General features: G+C 33.7%; 5 protein-coding genes across 8 annotated transcripts; 2 read left to right on the plus strand and 3 right to left on the minus strand.

Moving 5' to 3' along the window:
* The first annotated feature begins 278 nt into the window (after positions 1-278).
* Positions 279-4,525, plus strand: LOC9323214. Of its 4 annotated transcripts, none has more exons than XM_002887103.2 (15): positions 280-632; positions 1,338-1,525; positions 1,618-1,729; positions 1,820-1,969; positions 2,343-2,447; positions 2,556-2,639; positions 2,705-2,820; positions 2,920-3,021; positions 3,141-3,254; positions 3,346-3,402; positions 3,499-3,565; positions 3,662-3,715; positions 3,829-3,903; positions 3,985-4,020; positions 4,123-4,525. In XM_002887103.2, exons 2-15 carry the CDS (start codon positions 1,506-1,508, stop codon positions 4,243-4,245), a joined length of 1,215 nt encoding a protein of 404 aa, XP_002887149.1. In that variant the 5' UTR covers positions 280-632; positions 1,338-1,505; the 3' UTR covers positions 4,246-4,525. The 4 variants fall into 4 exon arrangements, with proteins under 4 accessions (XP_020891080.1, XP_002887149.1, XP_020891079.1 ...); XM_021035420.1 differs by lacking the exon at positions 280-632 and adding an exon at positions 683-779; XM_021035419.1 differs by lacking the exon at positions 280-632 and adding an exon at positions 688-833.
* Positions 4,526-4,608: 83 nt separating this feature from the next.
* LOC9323215 (probable E3 ubiquitin-protein ligase XERICO) lies at positions 4,609-5,407 on the plus strand. The gene has a single exon (XM_021035422.1). The coding sequence runs from the start codon at positions 4,860-4,862 to the stop codon at positions 5,256-5,258; it is 399 nt and encodes a 132-aa protein (XP_020891081.1). The 5' UTR covers positions 4,609-4,859; the 3' UTR covers positions 5,259-5,407.
* A 6,556-nt stretch (positions 5,408-11,963) lies between these two features.
* On the minus strand, positions 11,964-12,393 carry LOC9323216. The gene has a single exon (XM_002888582.2). The coding sequence runs from the start codon at positions 12,332-12,334 to the stop codon at positions 12,128-12,130; it is 207 nt and encodes a 68-aa protein (XP_002888628.1). The 5' UTR covers positions 12,335-12,393; the 3' UTR covers positions 11,964-12,127.
* A 1,975-nt stretch (positions 12,394-14,368) lies between these two features.
* On the minus strand, positions 14,369-14,848 carry LOC9324692. Its single transcript, XM_002888583.2, has one exon. The coding sequence runs from the start codon at positions 14,789-14,791 to the stop codon at positions 14,561-14,563; it is 231 nt and encodes a 76-aa protein (XP_002888629.1). The 5' UTR covers positions 14,792-14,848; the 3' UTR covers positions 14,369-14,560.
* A 3,517-nt stretch (positions 14,849-18,365) lies between these two features.
* Positions 18,366-18,857, minus strand: LOC9324693. Its single transcript, XM_002888584.2, has one exon. It carries the CDS (start codon positions 18,798-18,800, stop codon positions 18,564-18,566), a length of 237 nt encoding a protein of 78 aa, XP_002888630.1. The 5' UTR covers positions 18,801-18,857; the 3' UTR covers positions 18,366-18,563.
* Positions 18,858-21,920: the final 3,063 nt, after the last annotated feature.

Consider the following 21,920-nt stretch of genomic DNA (forward strand, 5'->3'; position numbering starts at 1 on the left):
TTTGTTTTGATTCTTTACAAATAAAAAATATCAAATAGTATTTTATAAAAAGGATACAAGAATTTTAATTGGCACCATTATATGTCGACCAAGTACGGTCCACGGATTCAAAGTTGTGTCGGGTCCTATGAAATTTTGTTGTTGTGCTTACTTTTAGTCGCATGTGAATTTTTAAGCTAATTAAATCAAGGACACAATTCCAAAAACGGTGTCGTTTTCGGGTTAAAAATTGAATCTTCTAAATTAAATTGTATGAAGAAAGCTGCTTAAAGCTTTTTGGTTTTTCTTCTTCTGCACCTAAATATACGCCCAGAAAATTCCTCTGGTCACCAAACCAAACCAAAACCTACGCTTTCTTTGAAAATTCTGAAAGGAAACGATAAGGGTTTCGATAAAAATCATTCCTTTTTGACTCAAAAGACGCGTTTCTCACATTTTTTGGCGTTTCTTCTCTGGGTTTGTTTTGTCTCTGGACAAAGACGATCACGGGTTTGTACCTCTTCGTGTGTACGCGTGTGTCTTGGATTTTGCGAAGAGGGTTTGGAGTATCGTTTTGTTTGTGTGGATACGAAGCGATTTTCTCGTGTTCTTCACTTGTTTGAAGGATCTCGTTGTGCTTTGATTGATCCCAGGTTCGTTATTGATTATAAATTTGATTCCTTTTTCTTGTTTCATCGAGAAAATTTGGACTATTTGAGGAATTTTTAGCCTATGCGTTTGGAGAATTGTCATTTCTGTACCATTTGCTTCTCTTTGATGTTGAAACATTGGCTCTTTGAGTTTAGTCTCTCATGAATGCTTTGATTGATTTCTTTATTGTTCTTTAATTGAAGGTGATAATTGTTTTTTTTTTGTTTCTGTCTTGCAATCTAAGTAAAGTGTTCTGTTTTTTTTAGTAGACGACTTGTAATTTCATGTTCTGTGATTGATTGATTGTTTTGCTGCTAGTTTTGGGGGAGTTTGTTTTGCTTTTTTCGAAGGGGAAGCACATGGTTTCTTGCTTGTTGATAGCATTGCTTGAAATTGTGACCATCTTCTATGGGAATGATCTAATTGTTTGTTTTGACTTATAGATATATATATATATATATATATATATATATAAATATATATTTCTATTCAATACTTTGGTATTGAATGGTTGGTTTAGAAGCATTATATTGTATTCGTCTGTGTAGGTTCTACGACAGAGACTTACTTTTTTGACAAAGAATTTTTTAAAGTGTGGATGATGACCAGATTTTCCATTTAAATTGTGGTCCTAGTCTGTTTGTTCATGTGTGTCTTCTTCTTCTTGGCATTGGATCTTATTTAAAAGTCTCATTTTTCTTCTCTAGATTACGACTCGCGGTGTTACGCATAGCAGGTTCCTGGCTTCTCTACTGTCAGGAGGGGCCTTGAGTCTTTGGAGTTACCACAGTAGAGAGAAACCCAGTGGGTGACTTTTGAAACCCCTTCTTTATCGAGTGCTACACATTTTCGCTGTGAAGCTACAATCAGAAGACATGGGAATATTTTCGCGCAGGTCAAGATCTTGTCTCTCTCTTTTTGACGAATGTGGTTGGTCTTTCAAGAGGTGCAGAGAACCTTAGTCAAATTTTGTTCTTGTTATTTCAGTTCAATTAGTAGGAAATCAAAAGATGGAATGAAGATCATCGCAACAGCATTTTTTGGAGTAACTTTCGGCTTTCTGATTGGAATATCTTTTCCATCTTTATCAATCACTAAGGTTGTAGAATCAACCCTTATCTTCCTATGTCTGTGTTTGATTAGATTTGTTCCCTTGTCATCATTGGAAGATTTTGTTTTCATATTTCAGGTGAGTCTCCCAACAAACTTTCTTCCTTCAAACGATCTCTCATCTATCGAGGAAAAGGGTTCGAAAATTGCAACTCCAGAAAGTCATAAAGCTTGGTCATCATCAAAGGGTAACGATAGCAGCTCATCAGTTCCAATCGACAAATCAAAGGCATGCTTCTACCCCTTATTTTATTTATGACTTGGAATGTTTTGGCACTTTACATTATTTAGACAAGTTTGGTCTACCCCTACCGATTCTTACTTTAATTTGCAACTGGGATTTATCTTCAAGGACGGAAGACTAAAAGTCTAAGGTCTCCTTAATGATATGAGAAATGTTACGTCTGATTAGTTTTGTACTCCAAAACATGCGATACGTGTTAATGAATAAGGGAGATATCAAATTAATAGAGAATTGCTTTGTGGTTTTACATAGTTTAGTCATTTAGATTTCACCTTGTTAACCTTATCTTTCTGTGTTTCATGATTAATGGTCTTGAATCTGTCCATGTTTTCATGTTTCATTTCTGAATTTGCTGCAGATCTGGGTTCCTTCAAATCCTCGTGGTGCTGAAATGTTGCCACCGGGTATGGTTGCTGCTGAATCAGACTTCTATTTGCGCAGATTATGGGGGTTACCGCAGGAGGTGTGTGCTCAAACCATTCATTTCTAATATCATCAAAACCATTCTTTTAGCTGCATTGCTTGATATACAGAAGTAATGTAATTTTTTATACCTTATTTTCTTCCTCAGGATTTGACCAGTGAACCAAGATACCTCGCAACATTTACAGTGGGTATTAATCAGAAAGCAAATATTGATGCTTGTGTCAAGAAGGTTGGTTCATTCCTTTGTTTGATGTTTGACTTCACATCATAAATTATTTATCGTCTTCTCAACAGTTTTCAGAAAACTTCACTATTGTCCTGTTTCACTATGACGGCCAAGTAACCGAGTGGGATGAGTTTGAATGGTCGAAGACTGCTATACACATTAGCGTGCGAAAGCAGACAAAATGGTATCAACAGCTTATCAACCACTCTTGATTATTTATGGTAGAAAATATTCTGGTGATGTTTATGACTACTGACTCTCTTGGCACCTGGAAATATGTTAGGTGGTATGCAAAAAGGTTTTTGCACCCTGATATTGTAGCACGATATGATTATATCTTCATCTGGGATGAAGACCTTGGGGTCGAGCATTTTAACGCAGAAGAGTAAGTTGCTTTAAACCTTTACATAAGTTCTTTCCCTTTTTCTTCTTGTTATCATATGAAAAGACAGTTTCCATACATTTCATTGATCTGTTGTGATTATCTTGATTATTTGTTTCCAGGTACATAAAGATGGTGAAGAAGCATGGCCTGGAGATTTCCCAACCTGGCTTGGAACCAAACCAGGGATTAACGTGGCAGATGACAAAGAGAAGAGGAGATATGGAAGTCCATAAGTATGTTGGACAAAAATCCCTTAGATTATGGCCATGTTTGGTTTTATGTATAAATGATCTTTACAAAATTATGGGCTTTGTATCTTATCAGGATAACAGAAGAAAGACCTGGATGGTGCTCAGATCCTCATCTCCCTCCATGTGCTGCGTATGTAGAAGCCTTTATTTTTACCCGTTTTGAGTTGGTTTTTCCATATAACAGAAACTAACCAGTCTCGAACTTTTGTGTCATTGCCTAATGCAGATTCGTTGAGATCATGGCTCCTGTATTTTCAAGAAACGCCTGGCGATGTGTGTGGCACGTGATCCAGGTTCCTTACTTCATCATCTTTTTCATTCTTCATTCATCTTCCCTAAATCTCTCTTCTTGCCAGCCTTACTAAGATGCCTACTTTAACTGTTAACAGAATGATTTGGTTCACGGATGGGGCCTTGACTTTGCACTCAGAAGATGTGTTGAGGTAAGAAAAGAGACTTGCAGTTGGTTGTCTGTCACGCAAAAGACAGAGTTGCTTGGTTTAATTATATCGTTTGTTATTTGACGAAACTGAATATATTTTACACCGAAATGCAGCCTGCACATGAGAAGATAGGAGTAGTAGATTCTCAGTGGGTAGTTCATCAATCTTTTCCTTCCCTTGGCAATCAAGTAAACCCCATAGAACTCTCTCTTCTCGATCTGACATTAACTTCTTCGCTCAGAAATCTGATTCTCTTTCGCTTGATGTAGGGTGAGGCAACGGACGGGAAAGCGCCATGGCAAGGGGTAACAAAGCTTTTTATCTCCCTCTCTCTCTCTCGGGCTTATAATTATGTCTAACTTGTGAAACAAGTAACTTCAATTTTGTTTTGTTATGTGGTTTTGCAGGTAAGAGATAGATGCAAAAAGGAATGGACAATGTTCCAGAGTAGAATGGCTAACGCAGAGAAGGATTATTTCAAATCCTTACAAGTAGAAGGCTCCTCAAATTCAACAGCAACAACTATTTAAAATAGGAGAGAACTTTAAGTAGCCACAAGCTGACAGATTCAGTTTTACTAGTGCGATCTTGCATTTACATATAGAGTTCTGTATATGTTACCCATCACTACAAAATCATCACCACCTTCCATCGAATAAAACAAAAAAGATGAATGTTTTGATCCAGTATAAAGCACTTGAGTATATCAAGATCCATTATAAAAAAAAACTTGTGCATCTAGTGGCATGCGAAGTATACAATGAACTGATGAAGATTGTGGGTTTTACTTAATCTACAAGTAATTCTGAACTGGTATGCCGTGTTATGTTTTCATGGATCAGTGGAGTCACACGTGTCAGTTTCTTGGCGACAGGAACTTGAGAAGCTTTCCACAAAGCACTTGCTTAGAACCACGTGTCGGAGACTTTCGTGAAACAGTCACAATCATGTGTTGGTCTAGTACCTTACGCGTGATACCACGCGTTTAGACCGATAGCTAAAAGCCAGAGAGGATTAGACATAAGTGGCTAGATTAACATTAAGAAACTTTCTCATTTACTCTCTTTAAGCTCTTGAAAGATCTCAAATTCTCGAAGAGGGCCAAAGACTCTAGAAACAGAAAACAGTATCAGTAGCAAGAAGAATGGGTCTTTCTCATTACCCAACAGCGTCTGAAGGAGTAGTGCCAATGCTGGTGATGAACACAGTTGTTTCAGTGTCTGTCTTTAAGAACATGGTAAGATCTGTTCTTAACATGGTGAGCTCTGAGACCAATGAGGCAAAGAACAAAGAGGACGACCAAGCTCATGAGGATTCAAAAAGAAGAAGAAGAATCTCTGTAACACACTTTGGATCTGCTGAGAACAGAGGAAGCAAGCACGAGAGAGAAGCTATGGAGTGTTGTGTGTGTCTGTGTGGGTTTAAAGAGGAGGAAGAGGTGAGTGAGTTAGTGTCCTGCAAGCATTACTTTCACACTGCTTGCCTAGATAAATGGTTTAGTAATGACCACACCACTTGTCCTCTCTGCAGATCCATTCTTTAGTTAAGAATCATACTCTACTTTCCTTTGATGGCTTTTCACCATTTTTTTAATGTTTTCTAGTTTCTATTTTGGGAAACTCGTATTCTGTTGTGTCCACTTTCTGGGTTTTGGAACTCGTATTTTAAACTAATAAAAGTGCTTTGAATATAGCTGTGCCCTGCCCCTGATAGTATGTAATTCATATTAACCACTGTATCATGTTTTGTTACACAACCATATTAAAGTAGATGTGACAATTACAACACAATCACATATATTACAGAATCTCTACGCTCTTAAGTGAACACTTATTAGTTTTCAAGAAAAAACTTATTATTATTTTTTTCAAGAAGAAACTTAGATCATACAATTATTTAATTTCCTATGCTTTAGATTGATGAAATTCTCTGGTTCTTTGTCAACATCCTCTTCTTTTGGGATATGCTCAAATAAACCTCAAGCTTATTTTCTCAAGGAGATCGAGTGTAGTATTTAAGGGTCGGATTCACAAAACTTTTTTGTTTACACAATAAGCTAACCGTTTTAAAATTAAGCTAAATAAATATGAGAAAATTAAAACAAGAAAAATAATTAAATTGATTTAGATTCAGATGGATTATTGCGTCAAGCTTAGGGAATTTCTCACAAGATATATAAACAGTAGATCTAGCAGTTAATTAGGATAATTAGCGAACGTTCTACAACTCAAATCACGAAACTATAATCAACCAACTCTCGTCTGTATTGACTAACTAAGCGTAATAGCAGGAAGTTCAACTCTCATTTGTAAACTCCTAAAATTAAACAAGCATTAAATCATGTTTGATATGTTCACATGAATACCTAGACCAACTCTCGTCTGAATATAGTTATTTATGCTCACCTAAAATAGTGAAGGTAATAAGCGCACTTTCGTGTCTAACCTATTATCCTAAGATCAAGTTCTAGTTAGCTACTATAGAACTAGTATTAAGAACAATCAAAAGTGAAGAGCTCTATATATTTATCCTAATAGGTTATCGATCTATTTAATTCATCTAAATCCCTAATGAGAATCTCTAAACCTAACAAGAGAATAACTCAGACATTGTCATAGAAACAGAAAACATGTTTGAATAAGGTTGCATAAAGTAATCAAAAGAAGAATAGAGTTAGAAAAGATCTTCTCTCTTCAGGGTTTTGAAATATCTGAAAATAAGCTATCTCCAATTATCTTCCAAAGGGTTCAAGCTCTCAGAAAAATACAAAGCAAAAAAGCAAGATGCAAGATAGGTCTAAACAATGACCCTAAAATCTATTTATAATGGCTCAAAAACGTGTAGAGACTAATAATGTAAATGGAGAAGTCTTCTGGACAATTCTGGAATCTTCAAAACTTGTTAAATCTCGAGACTTCTGTTGGGCCGCGAACGGTGTTGACCGACACCAGGGGGTGTTGATCGACACTGATGTCATGGTCTGACTCCAAATTCGTCTCTTCAGCTTTTATTCTCCGGTTTCGCTCCAAAGTGCTCTCTTATCTCTAAATGTATCCCGATCACGAAAATACCTGAAATGGCTCTAAAAAGACTCTAGAAATAATATAAACACTCTAAAACCGATACATATATCATGGTTAAAAACCGTAAAATCCATGATATATCATTTTGCCTTCCTCTCACTCTTCACCTTCCTCATATGATATGATGACATCTTCATCACGTCATGACTCAATGTGATGATGATTTTGAGTTTTATGCTGAAGGAAGGTCTCGAGTACCAATGTTTCTATTGAGAGTCTTGTTACTTGGTATACATATAATCATAAATTATCAGAGGGATTATATCTAGGGTTCTGTGCAAAAAACTTTTCAACTCGTCTATTTTTGTAATTTTACATTTTATTTACGAAAAATGTAGATTAATTCTACGAAGTCCTAAATAATACGCAATGTAACCCTTATTCGCTATCGTCAAGTTCGTAAAATTTTAACAAATAATATGTTAAATCTAAGCCCTCGCGATGCAGCGTTCAACTTTACTTTTAGAATTTTAAGAAATTAATGTATATGACCAGGAAAAACGTTTACAATATATGTATAAGAGTTGTATTGCGTATTATTTAGATTTCGTAGGATTAATCTGTATTTTTTGGAGATAGAGAATAAAGTTGCGAAAATGGACGAACTGGAGGTTTTTTTTTGCACAAAAACATGTTTAGTATTAGAGTCTTAAGGACTAAGCTGAATCTGATACCTTTTCTTCCTTTAGATTATTCAACTTTTGGCCTATGTTCCTTGGACCATTAAATATAGAGTTATTTACAAAAAAAGTATCAGAACCCAGATGCCCTTCGGAAATAGGCACTCGACGATATGCTGTTCTGAAATAGGCACTCAAACAGTTCTCTCTCCTGTCAAAAAGACGCTTATGTCCTATCTTTGATGATGTCATCGCAAGGGTTTTTAACGTTTTGAGCAAATATATCTTTTATTTATGGTGGAAAAAAAAACAGATTTGAAATAATATATTGACAAAATATTCATCTTTTACTATGGAAAAATACAGAGATCGTGAATAAAACAAATATGTAAATGATGGACGTACTATAAATGTCTTTTTTATGTGTAAGTAATTTTTTTTATAACGTTAAAAAAATTATAAAACTATTTGAAATTTGTAATAAGTTTTTTTTCTTTTGCATAATTCCTTAATCGAATTGGGTAAACCCATCTCTCGGCTATGATTTAGCTTTTTTTATTTATTTATAATATTATCATTTGGTAAAAGAGTTACTATAGTTACATTATTGTGTTAAATTTTCTCGTTTTTTGTTTTTTATTAATTGTGTGCCGTAAATAAATTGGTTTGGGTTCACCAATTTTTGACTACGGTTTAGTAATTTTTCCCATTTTTGATATTAGCCATCTCGTAAGGTGATTAATGCATTATCGTTGAGCGGATTTGTTTTTTTTCTCATTTAGAATATTGCAATCTCATAAAATCGTTAATGAATTGTGTTTGGGTTCCCTTTTTACAACTTAGGGTTTAGATATTATGTATAGATGATATACAGTAAAAGAAAGTGTGGATTCACTAGTCTTCAACTAGGGTTTAAATTTTTTGTTCTTTTATATTATTGTTAGAACATTGTGTTTGTATTTTTGAGTTACTATTAAGAGTTTATCTTCTTCTTTTTTATTGATTTCCAATTCTAATCCTAGGGTATAGCATTTTCACTTTTTATATATTTTCGTTTTCTTGCTCGCTATATACATAGCATACTGTCGTTGAATTGGTTTGGGTTTAGTCGTCCAAATATAGGGTATAGTGTTTTAACTCCTTTAAATTTTTAACAAAATTTCACTTTTACACTTTGTCGTTTAACGGTTTGGATTTACGTTTTACTAGCCGTTAATAAGGATTGAGCGTTTTTTCTACTATAAATTTAAAGTATGTTTTTTTTTAGAGAAAATCTAATTAATATCATTAAAACATATATGTTGTTGTCTAAACCGAAGTTTTTTTTTTTTTTTTAATTACTAAGAAGTTTTCGATTTAGGTCCGTATATCCTCTTAGAACAGAGACCAGAAGCATTTTATATGTTCTTCTCCCAAATACTAAAACGAGTTTTTATAAAATATAAGATATGATTTTCCACCGTCTGTAACATAATTGTGTATTTAACTTTTAAAAGATAAGTCATTAACAATTTTTGTGAACAAAACTTAACTCTGACTTTTGTCCATGATGATTTGTGGAGAATCCTTGCATGTTGACGGGTTTCTGTATTGGAAACTAGAATTTATCAAACAAAAAAAAAAAAAATCATACTACCCACGTCATCTGATATTTGCACCCATATGAAGAGGGGTGAAATGGTCATGAACAGAGTCTTTTACACATATATTAAACGCCAACTTGGCAAAGTGCCTAAATCTGAAGTTCTTAAGCAAATAATGCCTATTTTCATAAGTCTCTCTTAAATATATAGACGCACATGTCTATTGTTGTATATATACCATTATGGACCATTCAACAAGAAGGAATATTGAAAATTTGAAGATGCGTGGGCCAATGGATTTTAGAGGCTAAGGTATATATGCCCATATGAACAAACAGAAAACGGTAAAGGGCAGTTACTGTTGGTTATTCGATCGAACTAGATACCTATAACAATAATGGATCAAATATGGCTTGTTTTGACCGCAACTTTAGTAGGAAAATATGTGTGGATAAGTTCAATGTAGGGCTTATCTCCGTTGTGGAATGGTCTCTTCAATCGTTATGATAGAAATTGCATCTAATGCTTGCAAAGTTTGAAGAGCCTTTTAATCAATTGGTTATTGGTAGTCGATTTGTGGTTTTGCGTTGTTGAGGAGTCGTCCTGTTGCGTTGTTTGTCCCTATAGGACCATTAGAGAATTTAGAAGATAGTCTCCTTTTATGATTAGGATTCAAGAGAAAAGGATACAGGAAAAATTCTATACACTAAATAAATTAATAACTGTTATAATTAAATTCATAAATTTCTATAGTTTTGAGTTGGAATAATGTAAAAACTAACATAATTCGATAAGATAGTAAAATAATTATTTTTTTGAAAATATTAATGTCAAAATATGTCCCTAATAATATAAGAAATTAACCGTCCTATAAAATTGTACATATAACTAAAATTATTATATAACTTTAGTATTGTTTATATTTTCTTAACAAAATATTACTGATTTTTTTTTTTGCATTACATATTTTTGGTGTTATGTGTTCGAATTCCTAACATATATCATTTTTATTTGAGTAGTGTAAGAGTTAATATTTTTTTTTTTGTTACGATTGCAGTTACAATCTGTACTACTTAATATGTAAAGAGGAAGACTACTAAAGAACCAGTTTTTTTTTAAAACCTATAACTGTAACACATGACAATTCCAATAGAAATCCACAAATTCATGTGTAAGCTCATGTAATTAGATTTTTTTTTTCTTTACTCATTTATGTTCTTATGTTACTTTAAAAACTAGTAGCTGTCAAAAAAAAAAAAAAATTATATTTATTATATTGTTATGACTTATGAACATCAAAGTATGTAACTTTTTTTTTGTTAAAACAAAGTATGTAACTTGAGGGTTGTTGCTTGTGTAATATTTTTTTCTTCATTTCTTCTTCATCAAACAACATCTCAATTATTGTCAAAAAAAAAAAACAAAAAAAAAACATCTCAATCCAATTATTTTTGTAAATAGTTTTTTTTTTCCGCTTTTCTCTGTTCTACATATATAGTACAAGAAGGTATAATATATTTCCTAAAGATTCTTTTCAAATTTTGAATATTAATATGCTTTATATATCGAAGTCAATTCATATACCATTCTAACATATATTTCTTATGTATTATGATAAAAAAAATAATAATTTACTTTGTTTCGAGAGAATGTAATTAGTTGGCAAAAACCTGTCAATCTGATTTGATTTTTTCAAAATTTATTTTCATTAATCAAATTACTTATTTAGTACTCCTTCTGTTCCTTGAAGTTTGATGTTCTAGTGTTTTGAGTTTGTTCCACAAAGATTGATTTTCTAGATTTTTTTTTATTTTTAAATAATTGATTTTAATAAATCGTAGATTTCAAGACGTAATGATTAACTGTTTCAGATTACTATTGGTTCATAGTTTATTAAAAAATGTTTAATAAAAGTAAATAATTAAACAATGATTGTTTCTTAAGAAATGTGAAATCCCTAGAAAATCAATCTTTTAGGAACGGAGAGAGTAATATTTTGTGGATAAACTTCATATTCCAACAAAAAGGCAAAAACTTGTGGAGGTTGACTTGTCATAACATACAAATTCTATTTTTATAATTAATCTATGAAAGACTTAACCATTTTGATGAACTAAGAATTCACACCTCCTAAGGAGAAAAAGAAAAGATAATGACAAGAATAATTACTCATATTTTATTGTGTTCAGGTTTTAGTCTGGACTTTTAATTTAGGAAAACCCCGGTTATATATATGGGAAATTGTTAAAAATACCCTTTTTGGTGTGTCCCTTTTCAAAAATGCCCCTTTTAGATGTCTATTTTCAAAAATGCATCTTTTTAAATCTGAAATTTTTATAAAGTTTTATTAGGTTTATAAGGTACTTATGGATTGTAACTACTACTTGAAAGACTCGATCCAAGTATTTATAAGGTTTTATAAGGTGTTTTTAAAGGTTTTACAAGTTATTTTAAAGGATTTTAAAGGTATTTAAAATGCATTTATAAGGTATTTATAAAGTATTTATAAGATTTTAGATACATAGAAATGTAGTTTGTGTATGTTTTAATAATATTACATACATATTTGGGTAAATCTTATATTTTTAAGAGCATTTTTTATAAGGTTTTAAAAAAGGGTATTTTTGAAAAGTAGCATTGAAAAAGTGGCATTTTTGCAAAAGCCCTTATATATACCGACAGTGTAAAGTTCGTTTAAAATAAAAAATTGAGATGAAAGAAAAGAAGATAATGTAATTGCGTTCTTTAATTATCTAAAAGATGAGGCATACATGGTGGAGAAATAATGCATCTCTGTATACAAATCTGACATTAAATCTCGATAAATAATTTGATGACAAATCTTTTTTTACTTGTGCACCACTGCACACTACTTATAAATTCACAACGTTACTTTTAAACTTATATAATTTTGCGCGATCAATCTTTTCACGTGGGGAAATCAACTGATATTAAACATAAGTACGTAGCAACAGTAATCATATATAACATCATCAAACAAGAACACTTTTGTAATTAAAAGTCCATCACACAAATACATCTTACACATTTATTATTAATTTGGGATACATTATGATTACTCTCTTATTTGAACCGGCAGAATATTTGGGTGAAGTCTAGAGTCTTTTAGGCCCTGTCTTTCTGGCGGCGACCACCACTGTTTCCATTGCCATGGTTGGCCGGGGGCTTCTTTTTGTGCTCCTCGCAGTCGTGACGGTTGCAGCTCTGGTAACTTTCGGGGCATATTCCGACCCCTCTGGCGAACCCATCCACCGTTCCGATAATCGCTCCGGCAATCCCTCCGACAATCCCTCCAATAAGCTTGTCAAACATTTTGTCTAATATATATATGTTACTTCTGTTATTTTTCTTTGATATGGATGAGTGATTAAACTCTTTCAGATGTTTATATATTTATACAATTCTCGTAGTGTAGAGTCGAGTGTTCATTTAAATTCCATGATATGATCTGAATCTTATTCTTTTTTCTACCACCACCAGACCTAAAATTGAATAGACATGTTTGTTCTAATTCCGTTCGTCTTTTTAATTAAAGATCAGTCCCATTCACATGGGAAATTCCAATTCCGATTTGGCATTCATTTGGAAAATTCAACTCACAAAAATTCGTGACGTAGATGGAAAGAAGGTTGGAGAAAAAAAACAAAAGATGGAAAGAAGGTGAAAAACAAAATAAACCCATCAAAATATGCAATGAATGTGGAATAAATGGTCATATGATCAAGTAGGAAATAAAAATATTCGATAAAATAATACTAGCTAACCCATAAGATAATATTAATTTAAATCCAAAAGACAATATCAAGGAAATACTAGATCTTTGTAGTTTCTACAGCAAAAAAAAAAAAAAAAAAAATGGAATTTAAGGACATATTTTGTCTGTGAAAAAAAAAAGTTAAATTTTCTAAAACTTGATTAGATTTATTTCAATGCTTAAAAATTTTATGCTTTGTAAAGTTTCTAAAACACTTATCAATCAAACCTAATGTTTGTAGTAGTATCCTACAAACCGTTATTCAACCACCTATGTTGCTTTGACTTTTGAATGCATTGTTATTTTATTTTAATTTTTTGTTAAAAATGTAAATATTTCATTAAAAATGAAAACAGTTTAGATTTACAATAAAAAAAAATTATTGACGTATACAAATGGTTATATGGCAAAAATGATAAAAACAAGGAAACATAATTCATAAACAAATTTTCAGTCCATCCACTCAACAGAAACACAAAACTAATGAAGTTAGATGAAGTGATGACGATTTTGCTGTTCTTCCCAAATTTGATGCTCTAGACGAAGAGCGAAAGCAAATTGTAAAAGCTACCGATACACAAACACTAGAAAGCTTTCACTGAAGGGCCGAGACTGAGTACCCTACCGTTGTTATTTTATTTGTATACCTTGAATTCATCCCTTTAATTTCTGTCGCCATAAGGAATAAACTGAAGCTTGAAGGCGAGTTGCATTATGAGTGAGATGGTGTTGTTCCTAAAAGGAGATATTATCCAGCGTATATAGTGTCTTGGAAGAGAACAGAAGGCGACAGGTTTGCTTTTGACGTGAAGAAGGTCAAAAATAAGTGTTGGTGTAACTTAGTTTTTTTTTTGTTCTTTGGACCTGATTCTAATTACGTGCAATTATCTAATTATCCCGCTTAGCTACTGACTGTCAATGCTCTAAATTGCAAAAACAAAAATAAAAACTCATATTTCTACTAGGTTCAAGAATTAGTCTAGACTTTGGTTTAGGAAGACTCCAATAATCGGAAAAAAAAAACATCACGTAGGTTCGTTTGATTTGTTTAGGTAAAAGAAAACGATGTTTGATTTTCTCCTATTTCCTACTATCTTCATCTATTTCATTTTCCCCAAGAATTGCCTAATTGACAAGGCTAATATATTGAATCAAAACACAAGCCTAAGATCCGTCAAAATAAGTAAATCAGTTACTTGCTTACACCAAATCTACGAAATTCAAGCAATGGCTTAAACAAGCTATATAAAAGAATCTACAAACGAAATCCTCTTCTCATATTTTCACAGAGATAGCAAGGGGAATTTATTACTTACTAGTTTACCGGAAGAGGCGAAGCAGTTGCCGTAACAACTTTAACCAGAACCTATCTTCTTTAATCTCCGGCACAACAATGTTGCTCTCAAGCTTTAGAACATCCACTCCGCCATACTCTATACACTATCCCCACACTTCAGCAACAGTTAATACAACGTTTGATTTAAGGTTTTTTTAAATGTTAATTTCCTTAACGTTTTAAATTTTACGTCGATAAATGCAAAAATCATTTGTCTAATTATTTCGATGAACCAGAAACATTTAAGCGACATAAGTACCAACAACAACACTCCATAGTAGTGATAAGGTCAACAAACAAGAACACTTTTTATTAAAAGTCCCCTATTTGGTTTTGGTACGTACGATATTGAAACATGTCCATAACACACATATATCTTATACATTTATTATTTGGGATACATCTTATTTGGGATATATAGTCATTACTGGGTGCGGTCCAGAGTCCTTTACTCCCTGTCTTTCTGGCGGCGGCCGCCAGAGTTCTCGCAAGGCTTCACCGCACCGTCGTTACCATTGCCATGGTTGGACGGACGCGTCTTATTGTGCTCCTCGAAGACACGACCGGTGCTCTGGTAATTACTGGGCCATACTCCGACCCCTTTGGCAAACCCATCGACCGTTCCAATAATCCCTCCGGTAATCCCTCCGGCAACCCCTCCGATAAGCTTATCAAACATTTCTCTTTATATATATCTACTTGTGTTAAGTTTCTTTGATATGGATAAGTGATTTAAATCTTTGAGATGTTTCTATATATATATATATATATACAATTCTTGTAGTGTGTATGATCTAGTGTTCATTTAAATTACTGTTGGATAAGATTCCCTTTGGTATGATATGAATCGTATTCTTTTTTCTACCACCACCATACCGAAAGTTGAATAGACATGTTTCTTCTAATTCGGTTCATCTTGTTAATCAAAGATCAGGCCCATTCACATGGGAAATTCCAATTCCGAATTGGCTGAATATTGAAGGAAGCATAATAATGAAATTGGAAACTAAACCTAGTCTAGTTCTATTTATTATGTAAAATCAAGTACCTCATGTTAGTTAGCTGGCAAAAACAAGAACTAAAGTAGGTTACATCACTCAAGTGGCCTTGACCCCGTCTGGCCTGACGACTCTTCAAAATATACTAGTGATCAAACACAACCTTCTTTGTATGAGATGATCCAATTTCCCTTTCTCTCTTCCACTAGAAAGAGCTTAAAATTATATAACAGAATACGTACGTTGCCTGTCTCTCTTCTTCAAAAAGACGTAGCTTAATCCTATTTTTTCTTCCTCTCTATTCTGATTTTTATGGTTTCCGACCAAATCTCTTGGTCTAAAGCAAGAACCAATGACGAGATTAGATGGTGACCCAGCATCTCAACGAGATACTATAGTCATAGAGAAAGCTGGACTCTCTACTTCTCCTTTTTCTGGAGAGAGTCATTAATTTCTACTTCCACCATCATTTCTCATGGAAAAAATCCAATATTAAACCTAAATGAAAATGCCCAGCTACATGAATGATCGACTATTATTTAGCAAAAAATGTCAATGCTAGAATCACAATACATGTTCTCCTCGAGTCCTATGGTGCATCAATCGTTTCAAAAGTCCCACACAGTGTGGATCCAATCTAAGGAGGGTTCTTCTACCGTAGAACTTCTACGTAGCTTACACACGATCTCTTTAAGAAACCAGACCCAACAAACCCTCAAAAAGAGATATGTCGTCGTCTGTGTCAAGTAAGGTTTAGTTCCAAAAAAAGTTTCCCCCAACATTATTTTGCCCTAAAGAAAGTATACCACACCAGAGAACGGTTATTGGAAGAGAAGTTGTCAAGTTGACCAATATAGAAGCCCATGCAAAAACTAAGGGGCTTCCACAAATCCTTGTAGAACTTTATGGTTCAATATTCAACAAGGAAAAAATTAACTTTTAACACAGAAAATATAAGGAGGTGGGCCTATGGGATTACAGGATAATTGATGATATATATATTAGGACATAATGTTTCACATCGGAAGTTGGAAGGGATCCTAAGTAATATATTAGAATATGGGCTTCCAACTCAAAACCAATTGGCAATGAGTGGAGTGACCCATATCCCTTATATATTACTTAGGATCCCTTCCAACTTCCGATGTGGGACATTACCACTCATTGCTAATTGGTTTTGAGTTGGAAGCCCATATTCTAATATGGTATCAGAGCCCGATCCACACATGTCCAACCCGATCCGACCCAAAGATGGTCCAATCATCGACAAAGCCCAAAATTGATGCCGTCGATCTAAGCCCGAACATTCCGAGATTAATGGCCAAAGAGCCATCATCTCGAGGGGGCGTATTAGGACATAATGTCCCACATCGGAAGTTGGAAGGGATCATAAGTAATATATAAGGGATATGGGCCACTCCACTCATTGCCAATTGGTTTTAAGTTGGAAGCCCATATTCTAATAATATATATGCCCGTGAGCAAACATATAATCATAAACGAGAGATCATGTTGGTTATTCGATCGAACTAGATGCCTTTAATAATGGATCAAAAGGCATGTTTTGACAGCAATATTAGTAACGAACATAGGAAAATATATGTGTGGATAAGTTCAATGTAAGGTCCATCTCCTTCGTGGAATGGTCTCTTCAATCGTTACTATGGAAATTGCATCTAATTCTTACAAAGTTTGAAGAGTAGTCTCTCTCTCTTAACCAAGTGATATAGTGGACTTGTTGTTTCACGGATTCGCATTGTTCGTCTAGGCCATGAAAATAAATTCCTTAAACGTGGAACTATCCCGCTTATAGCCACTCGTCCACGCTTTAAGTGGCAATAAAACTCATATTAATACTCGGCTCAGGAATTAGTTTACACTTCGGTCTATGAAGACCTGGCCCCGATTATGTGATTATGTTTTTCAACAACCCATTCATGATCCCATTATTTAGGAAAAAAAAAAACCATTCTTCATGACATTGTAAAGTTTGAGGTTGTGGAGAAAGATCCCACATTGAAAAAATGGAAAGGACTTGAGTAGTATATAAGGGACATGGGCCTCTCCACTCATTTCTAATTAGTTTTGAGTTGGAAGCCCATGAAACTTAACATGATATCAGAACTTGAACACACGCTGACCTGTTAATTCGGCCTGGAAAGTGGGACGATCACTCCCACTAATTGATGGTCCAAAGGAAGGTTCAATTCTCTCGAGATAGGTAGAAAAACATTATCTCGAGGGAAATTGATGGATTCTGTCAAAATTAATGGCTAGAATAGTCATTATCTCGAGATGGTGTGTGGAGAAAGATCTGACATTGGAAAGATGGAATGGACTTGAGTAGTATATATATATATAAGTGACATGGGCCTCTCCACTCATTGCCAATTGGTTTTGAGTTGGAAGCCCATAAAACTTAACAAAAATAAAAGAAAACAATGTTATTGCTTTCTTTGATCATCTGAAAGATGAAGCAGTAAAATCTGATCATGCATCTCTGGCTGAATATAAATCTGAGATGATTTCAGCTACACAATACAACGTTTGATAAAAGTTTTTTCACAAATGTTATTTTTTTTTGCTACGCATGTAAATATCATTAGAAATAAACAAACAGGTTTTATAAAAGATTGTTAACCTATACAATTGAATCCTTGGCAAAAAAGTTTAAAAACAAGGCAGACAATAAAGTCATGGAGACCACTTGGGAGAGATCACCGCAGCCATAACACCATCAGCTTGCTGAATGGACGTCTACTTCTTCTTGGGGTGATGGTGTTCTTGATGTCGTGGTCTATGCTTCTGAAAATTGTTTGTGGTGAGATGGAGAGCATATTGTGCAAAACGTTGTTCCGCTTTTCCATATATGGAAAACAGAGGCATGGGTAACGAGTTTTCGGAGAATTAATGGAGCCTAATTACATATGTTAATTTCTTTACCGTTTTTTAAAACTTTGGTCGATAATTGCAAAATCATTTTTCTAATTGTTTCGATGAATAGAAACGTTAAAACGAACATTATTTTGTAGTTGTCGGTAATACACGCAAAAACAACTGATCCCTACTGAACCACTTAACTTATAAATTCACTAGTTTTTTTTTATTTTTATTTTTCTGGTGTTATATATTCATTAGGGTCTTCGTTACACGATATATAACATAACTTTTTAAACTTCATTTTGTGCAATTAATTTCGTGCAATCAATCTTTTCACGTGTGTAATCAATTCAAACAAGAAAAGTGGCCTGATAAGATCAGCTAATAATATGCATCAATTATATTAAACATAAGTAGCAACAACAACATGTACATAATAGTATAGTCACAAGGTAATCAAACAAGAACACTTTTTATGAAAAGGGCCCCTATTTGGTTTTAGTGCATTTATTTTTTGGGATACATTTATTATTTAGGATACATCATTATTACTGGGTACGGTCTTGAGTCCTTTTACTCCCTGTCTTTCTGGCGGCGGCCGCCGCAGTTCTCTGAAGGCTTCACCACTGCTGCACCGCCGTTACCATTGCCATGGTTGACGGGACGCGGCTTATTGTGATTCTCGAAGCGGCGACCGTTGCTCTGGTTATTATTGGGGCATAATCCGGCCCCTCTAGCAAACCCATCGACCGTTCCAATAATACCTCCGGCAACTCCTCCGGTAACTCCTCCGATAAGCTTATCAAGCATTTTTCTTTATATATATATATTCTTGTTTAGTTTTCTTTGATATGGATGAGTGATTACAAACTTTCAGGGTGTTTCTCTATATATACAGAATTCCTGTAGTACTATAATCTAGTGTTCATTAGAGAGTTAGTGTTTGATATGATTCCCTTTGGATATCATTCGTAATTTCATGGTATGATCATATGAATCTTATTCTTTTTTCTACCACCACCATACCGAAAGTTGAATAGACATGTTTGTTCTAATTCCGTTCGTCTTTTTAATTAGAGATCAGTCCCATTCACATAGGAAATTCCAATTTCAAATTGGCTGAATATTGGTGGAAGCGTAATAATGGAACTAGAAATTAAACCTAGTCTAGTTCTATTTATTACGGATTTTAATTTCTGATTTTATAATTCTTTTGAGTAGCGTTGTGTAACTTAGTTTTTTTTTTTTGTTCTATGTACTTTCCCAAAAGCTAGGTAACATGAGTAACGCGGCCGTGTTAGGCTATATATGGAGAACACTTGCTTATGAATGGTCTGGCGGACTTAAAGATCCAACTGACGAGAACAGATGATGACCCAACTGCACGACGAGATACTATGCCGTTTTCAAACTATAGACACAAAATTTATTAACGAAAAAAAAAAAAAAAGAACTCTCAAGGTTACTCTCAAAGCATCAACTGAATCATGAAGAGCTTTAGTATGCAAAGAAACTAAAAGAGGAAAATTATTTTGTTGTCTCCATGAACACAATGATTCAATTTATACTTTTATAAAAATGAAGAAAGAGAGTTGTTTTGAGACAACTCTCAAGGTTACAATCAAAGTTTGTATTACATAGACATTTATAGTAAATTACTTGTTTGGAACCATAAAACACATGGGCGAATTGACATTACATTGGACTTGTTAATAATACAATAGGCTTGTGTCTTTTATTCTCAAATAAAATTAAATACCGAGATAATGTAGGAAAAAGATGAAAAAAGAAGGCATGGATTACTTTCCGCTTTAGTTACCATAAGCAAATGATGATGAATTCAATTTGGATAGAAAAACACACCACTAAAACTAGCCGTCCCACATATATCAATCCAGGGAATTGAAAAGATCGAACACTTGCTATTAAAGGAAGTAGTCCAAAAATTTAGTGAACCCTGTTTAGTCGTCATAACACAGATATAACCGATATCTACTTTGAAAATCGGAGGAAGCCCATCAAATATACCAGAAAGTTGGCAAGATCTCATCAAGGAGGGGCAAGATGATGATGGTGACGATGATGATGATTTTAATGCTTAAGAAGGTATCAAATACCATTTTTTCTATTAAGTCTTTGTTTGATCTCTTCTTTCATGTTACTCGTGATACATTTGAAATCATCAGACATGTTTTAGGATCAAAGCAATGTTATAAGACCCGACCGGGACCTGCGCGCCTGTGGTCGGACCGATAACCCTATGATTTGGTCACTAAACATGTCTGGATCCAATAGTAATATTTACTAATAAAACCAACTAAATTTTGAAAGAAAAGAAACATCCAACCAATATCGCATTGACATGTGATCCGGTATTACTGGTTGAAGCGATTGTATTCGAAAATGATGATTAACTTTCTGCTTTTTAATTGTAGTTGTAACATACTGATTACAACATATTATATGTGATTCTTTAGATTTCGATGGAAACTGCACTAGAATGAAGAAAATAAGCAAAATGATAGTGGAAACAACTAATATTATTTGTCATCGGCAACTTATCTTTAGTGTTTTTTTTTTCTTTTGGTTAAATTTGAATATAGAATGTTCAACTATAAAATAATTCTTCTTAGAGATCATAAAATATGTATTGAATATTTTTACTTATATACATACTCCATCCGTATCACTTTAAGTGATGTTTTACAAAAAAAAATATTTTGTTTCATTTTAAGCGGAGTTCAACTTTCTATGTAAAAATTAAATGTATTAAATATTTTTTTATCAATTAAAGAAGAAGGAACCGAGAAGAAAGTATCAGCAACAACATGTTTTATTATGGGACAACTCATGATATTCATATCTTTTACAATATAGTTTATTATTGGTTGAATTAGTTGTAGTTAATGATTTTTAACGTTAAAAGGTAGATTAAATGATATTTGTGATTTTGTAATCTGTGTGTAAAAATCTTAAACTTCACTCGAAATGAAACAAAGAGAGTATTATGTTATATAAATTTTTCTTTGATCGATTGAGTTACGGTCGATCTAGGTCAACCCTAACAGCCGGATAACTCGGACGATAGTTCGGTTCGTTGCCATGTTGGGTAAAAAGACATTGGATCTGGCTGAATTGGATACCTTTTTATCTTATCTTCTTTGTTATTCCAGGTTGGGCCAAACATTCTTGGAAGATTAAATCTAGAGACGCACATGTCTATTCTTGTATAACTGTACGGTTCCATATATATCCAACAAGTAGAAAGAAAAATAACTTTTGAAAATATAAAGAAGTGGGCCAATGGGTTTAGAGGAGAGTTGCTAAGGTATATATGCCCATATGAACAAACAGAAAACGAACGGTAAACGAGAACTACTGTTGGTTATTCAATCGAACTAGATGCCTTTAATAATTTATTAAGTGGCGTGTTTTAACCGCAACATTAGTATAAAGAACATATGAAAATATGGGTGGATAAGATCAATGTAAGGTCCATCTCCGTTGTGGAATGGTCTCTTCAATCGTTATGATGGAAATTGCATGCTTGCAAAGTTTAGAGTGTCTCTCTTAACCAAGTGGTAGTGGAGTTATAGTTTTGTTGGTCTAAACCAGAAAAAAAAATTCGCCTCAAACGTGAAATTATAGTAACTAGCTTGCTTAGCCATCCGTCAACCCCTTCAATGGCAATAAAATTCATATTTTTATTGGACTCAGGAATTAGTCTAGACACTGTTGGCAGTCTAAAGTGAATTTAGCTTTTCATTTTGTTTTTATTAGGTTTAGTATTTCTAAAATGCTATGGTATAGTAATTAAATTTTGAGTACCATCTTTAATAGCAGTTACAAAAACTGCGCTATCGTATTATGTTATCAATGCTCATATTTCTTGTAGTGAGATTTGGTCTATAATAAAGATCCCGGATATTG

This window comes from Arabidopsis lyrata (assembly GCF_000004255.2).
Source record: "Arabidopsis lyrata subsp. lyrata unplaced genomic scaffold ARALYscaffold_2, whole genome shotgun sequence".
Lineage (NCBI taxonomy): Eukaryota > Viridiplantae > Streptophyta > Magnoliopsida > Brassicales > Brassicaceae > Arabidopsis > Arabidopsis lyrata.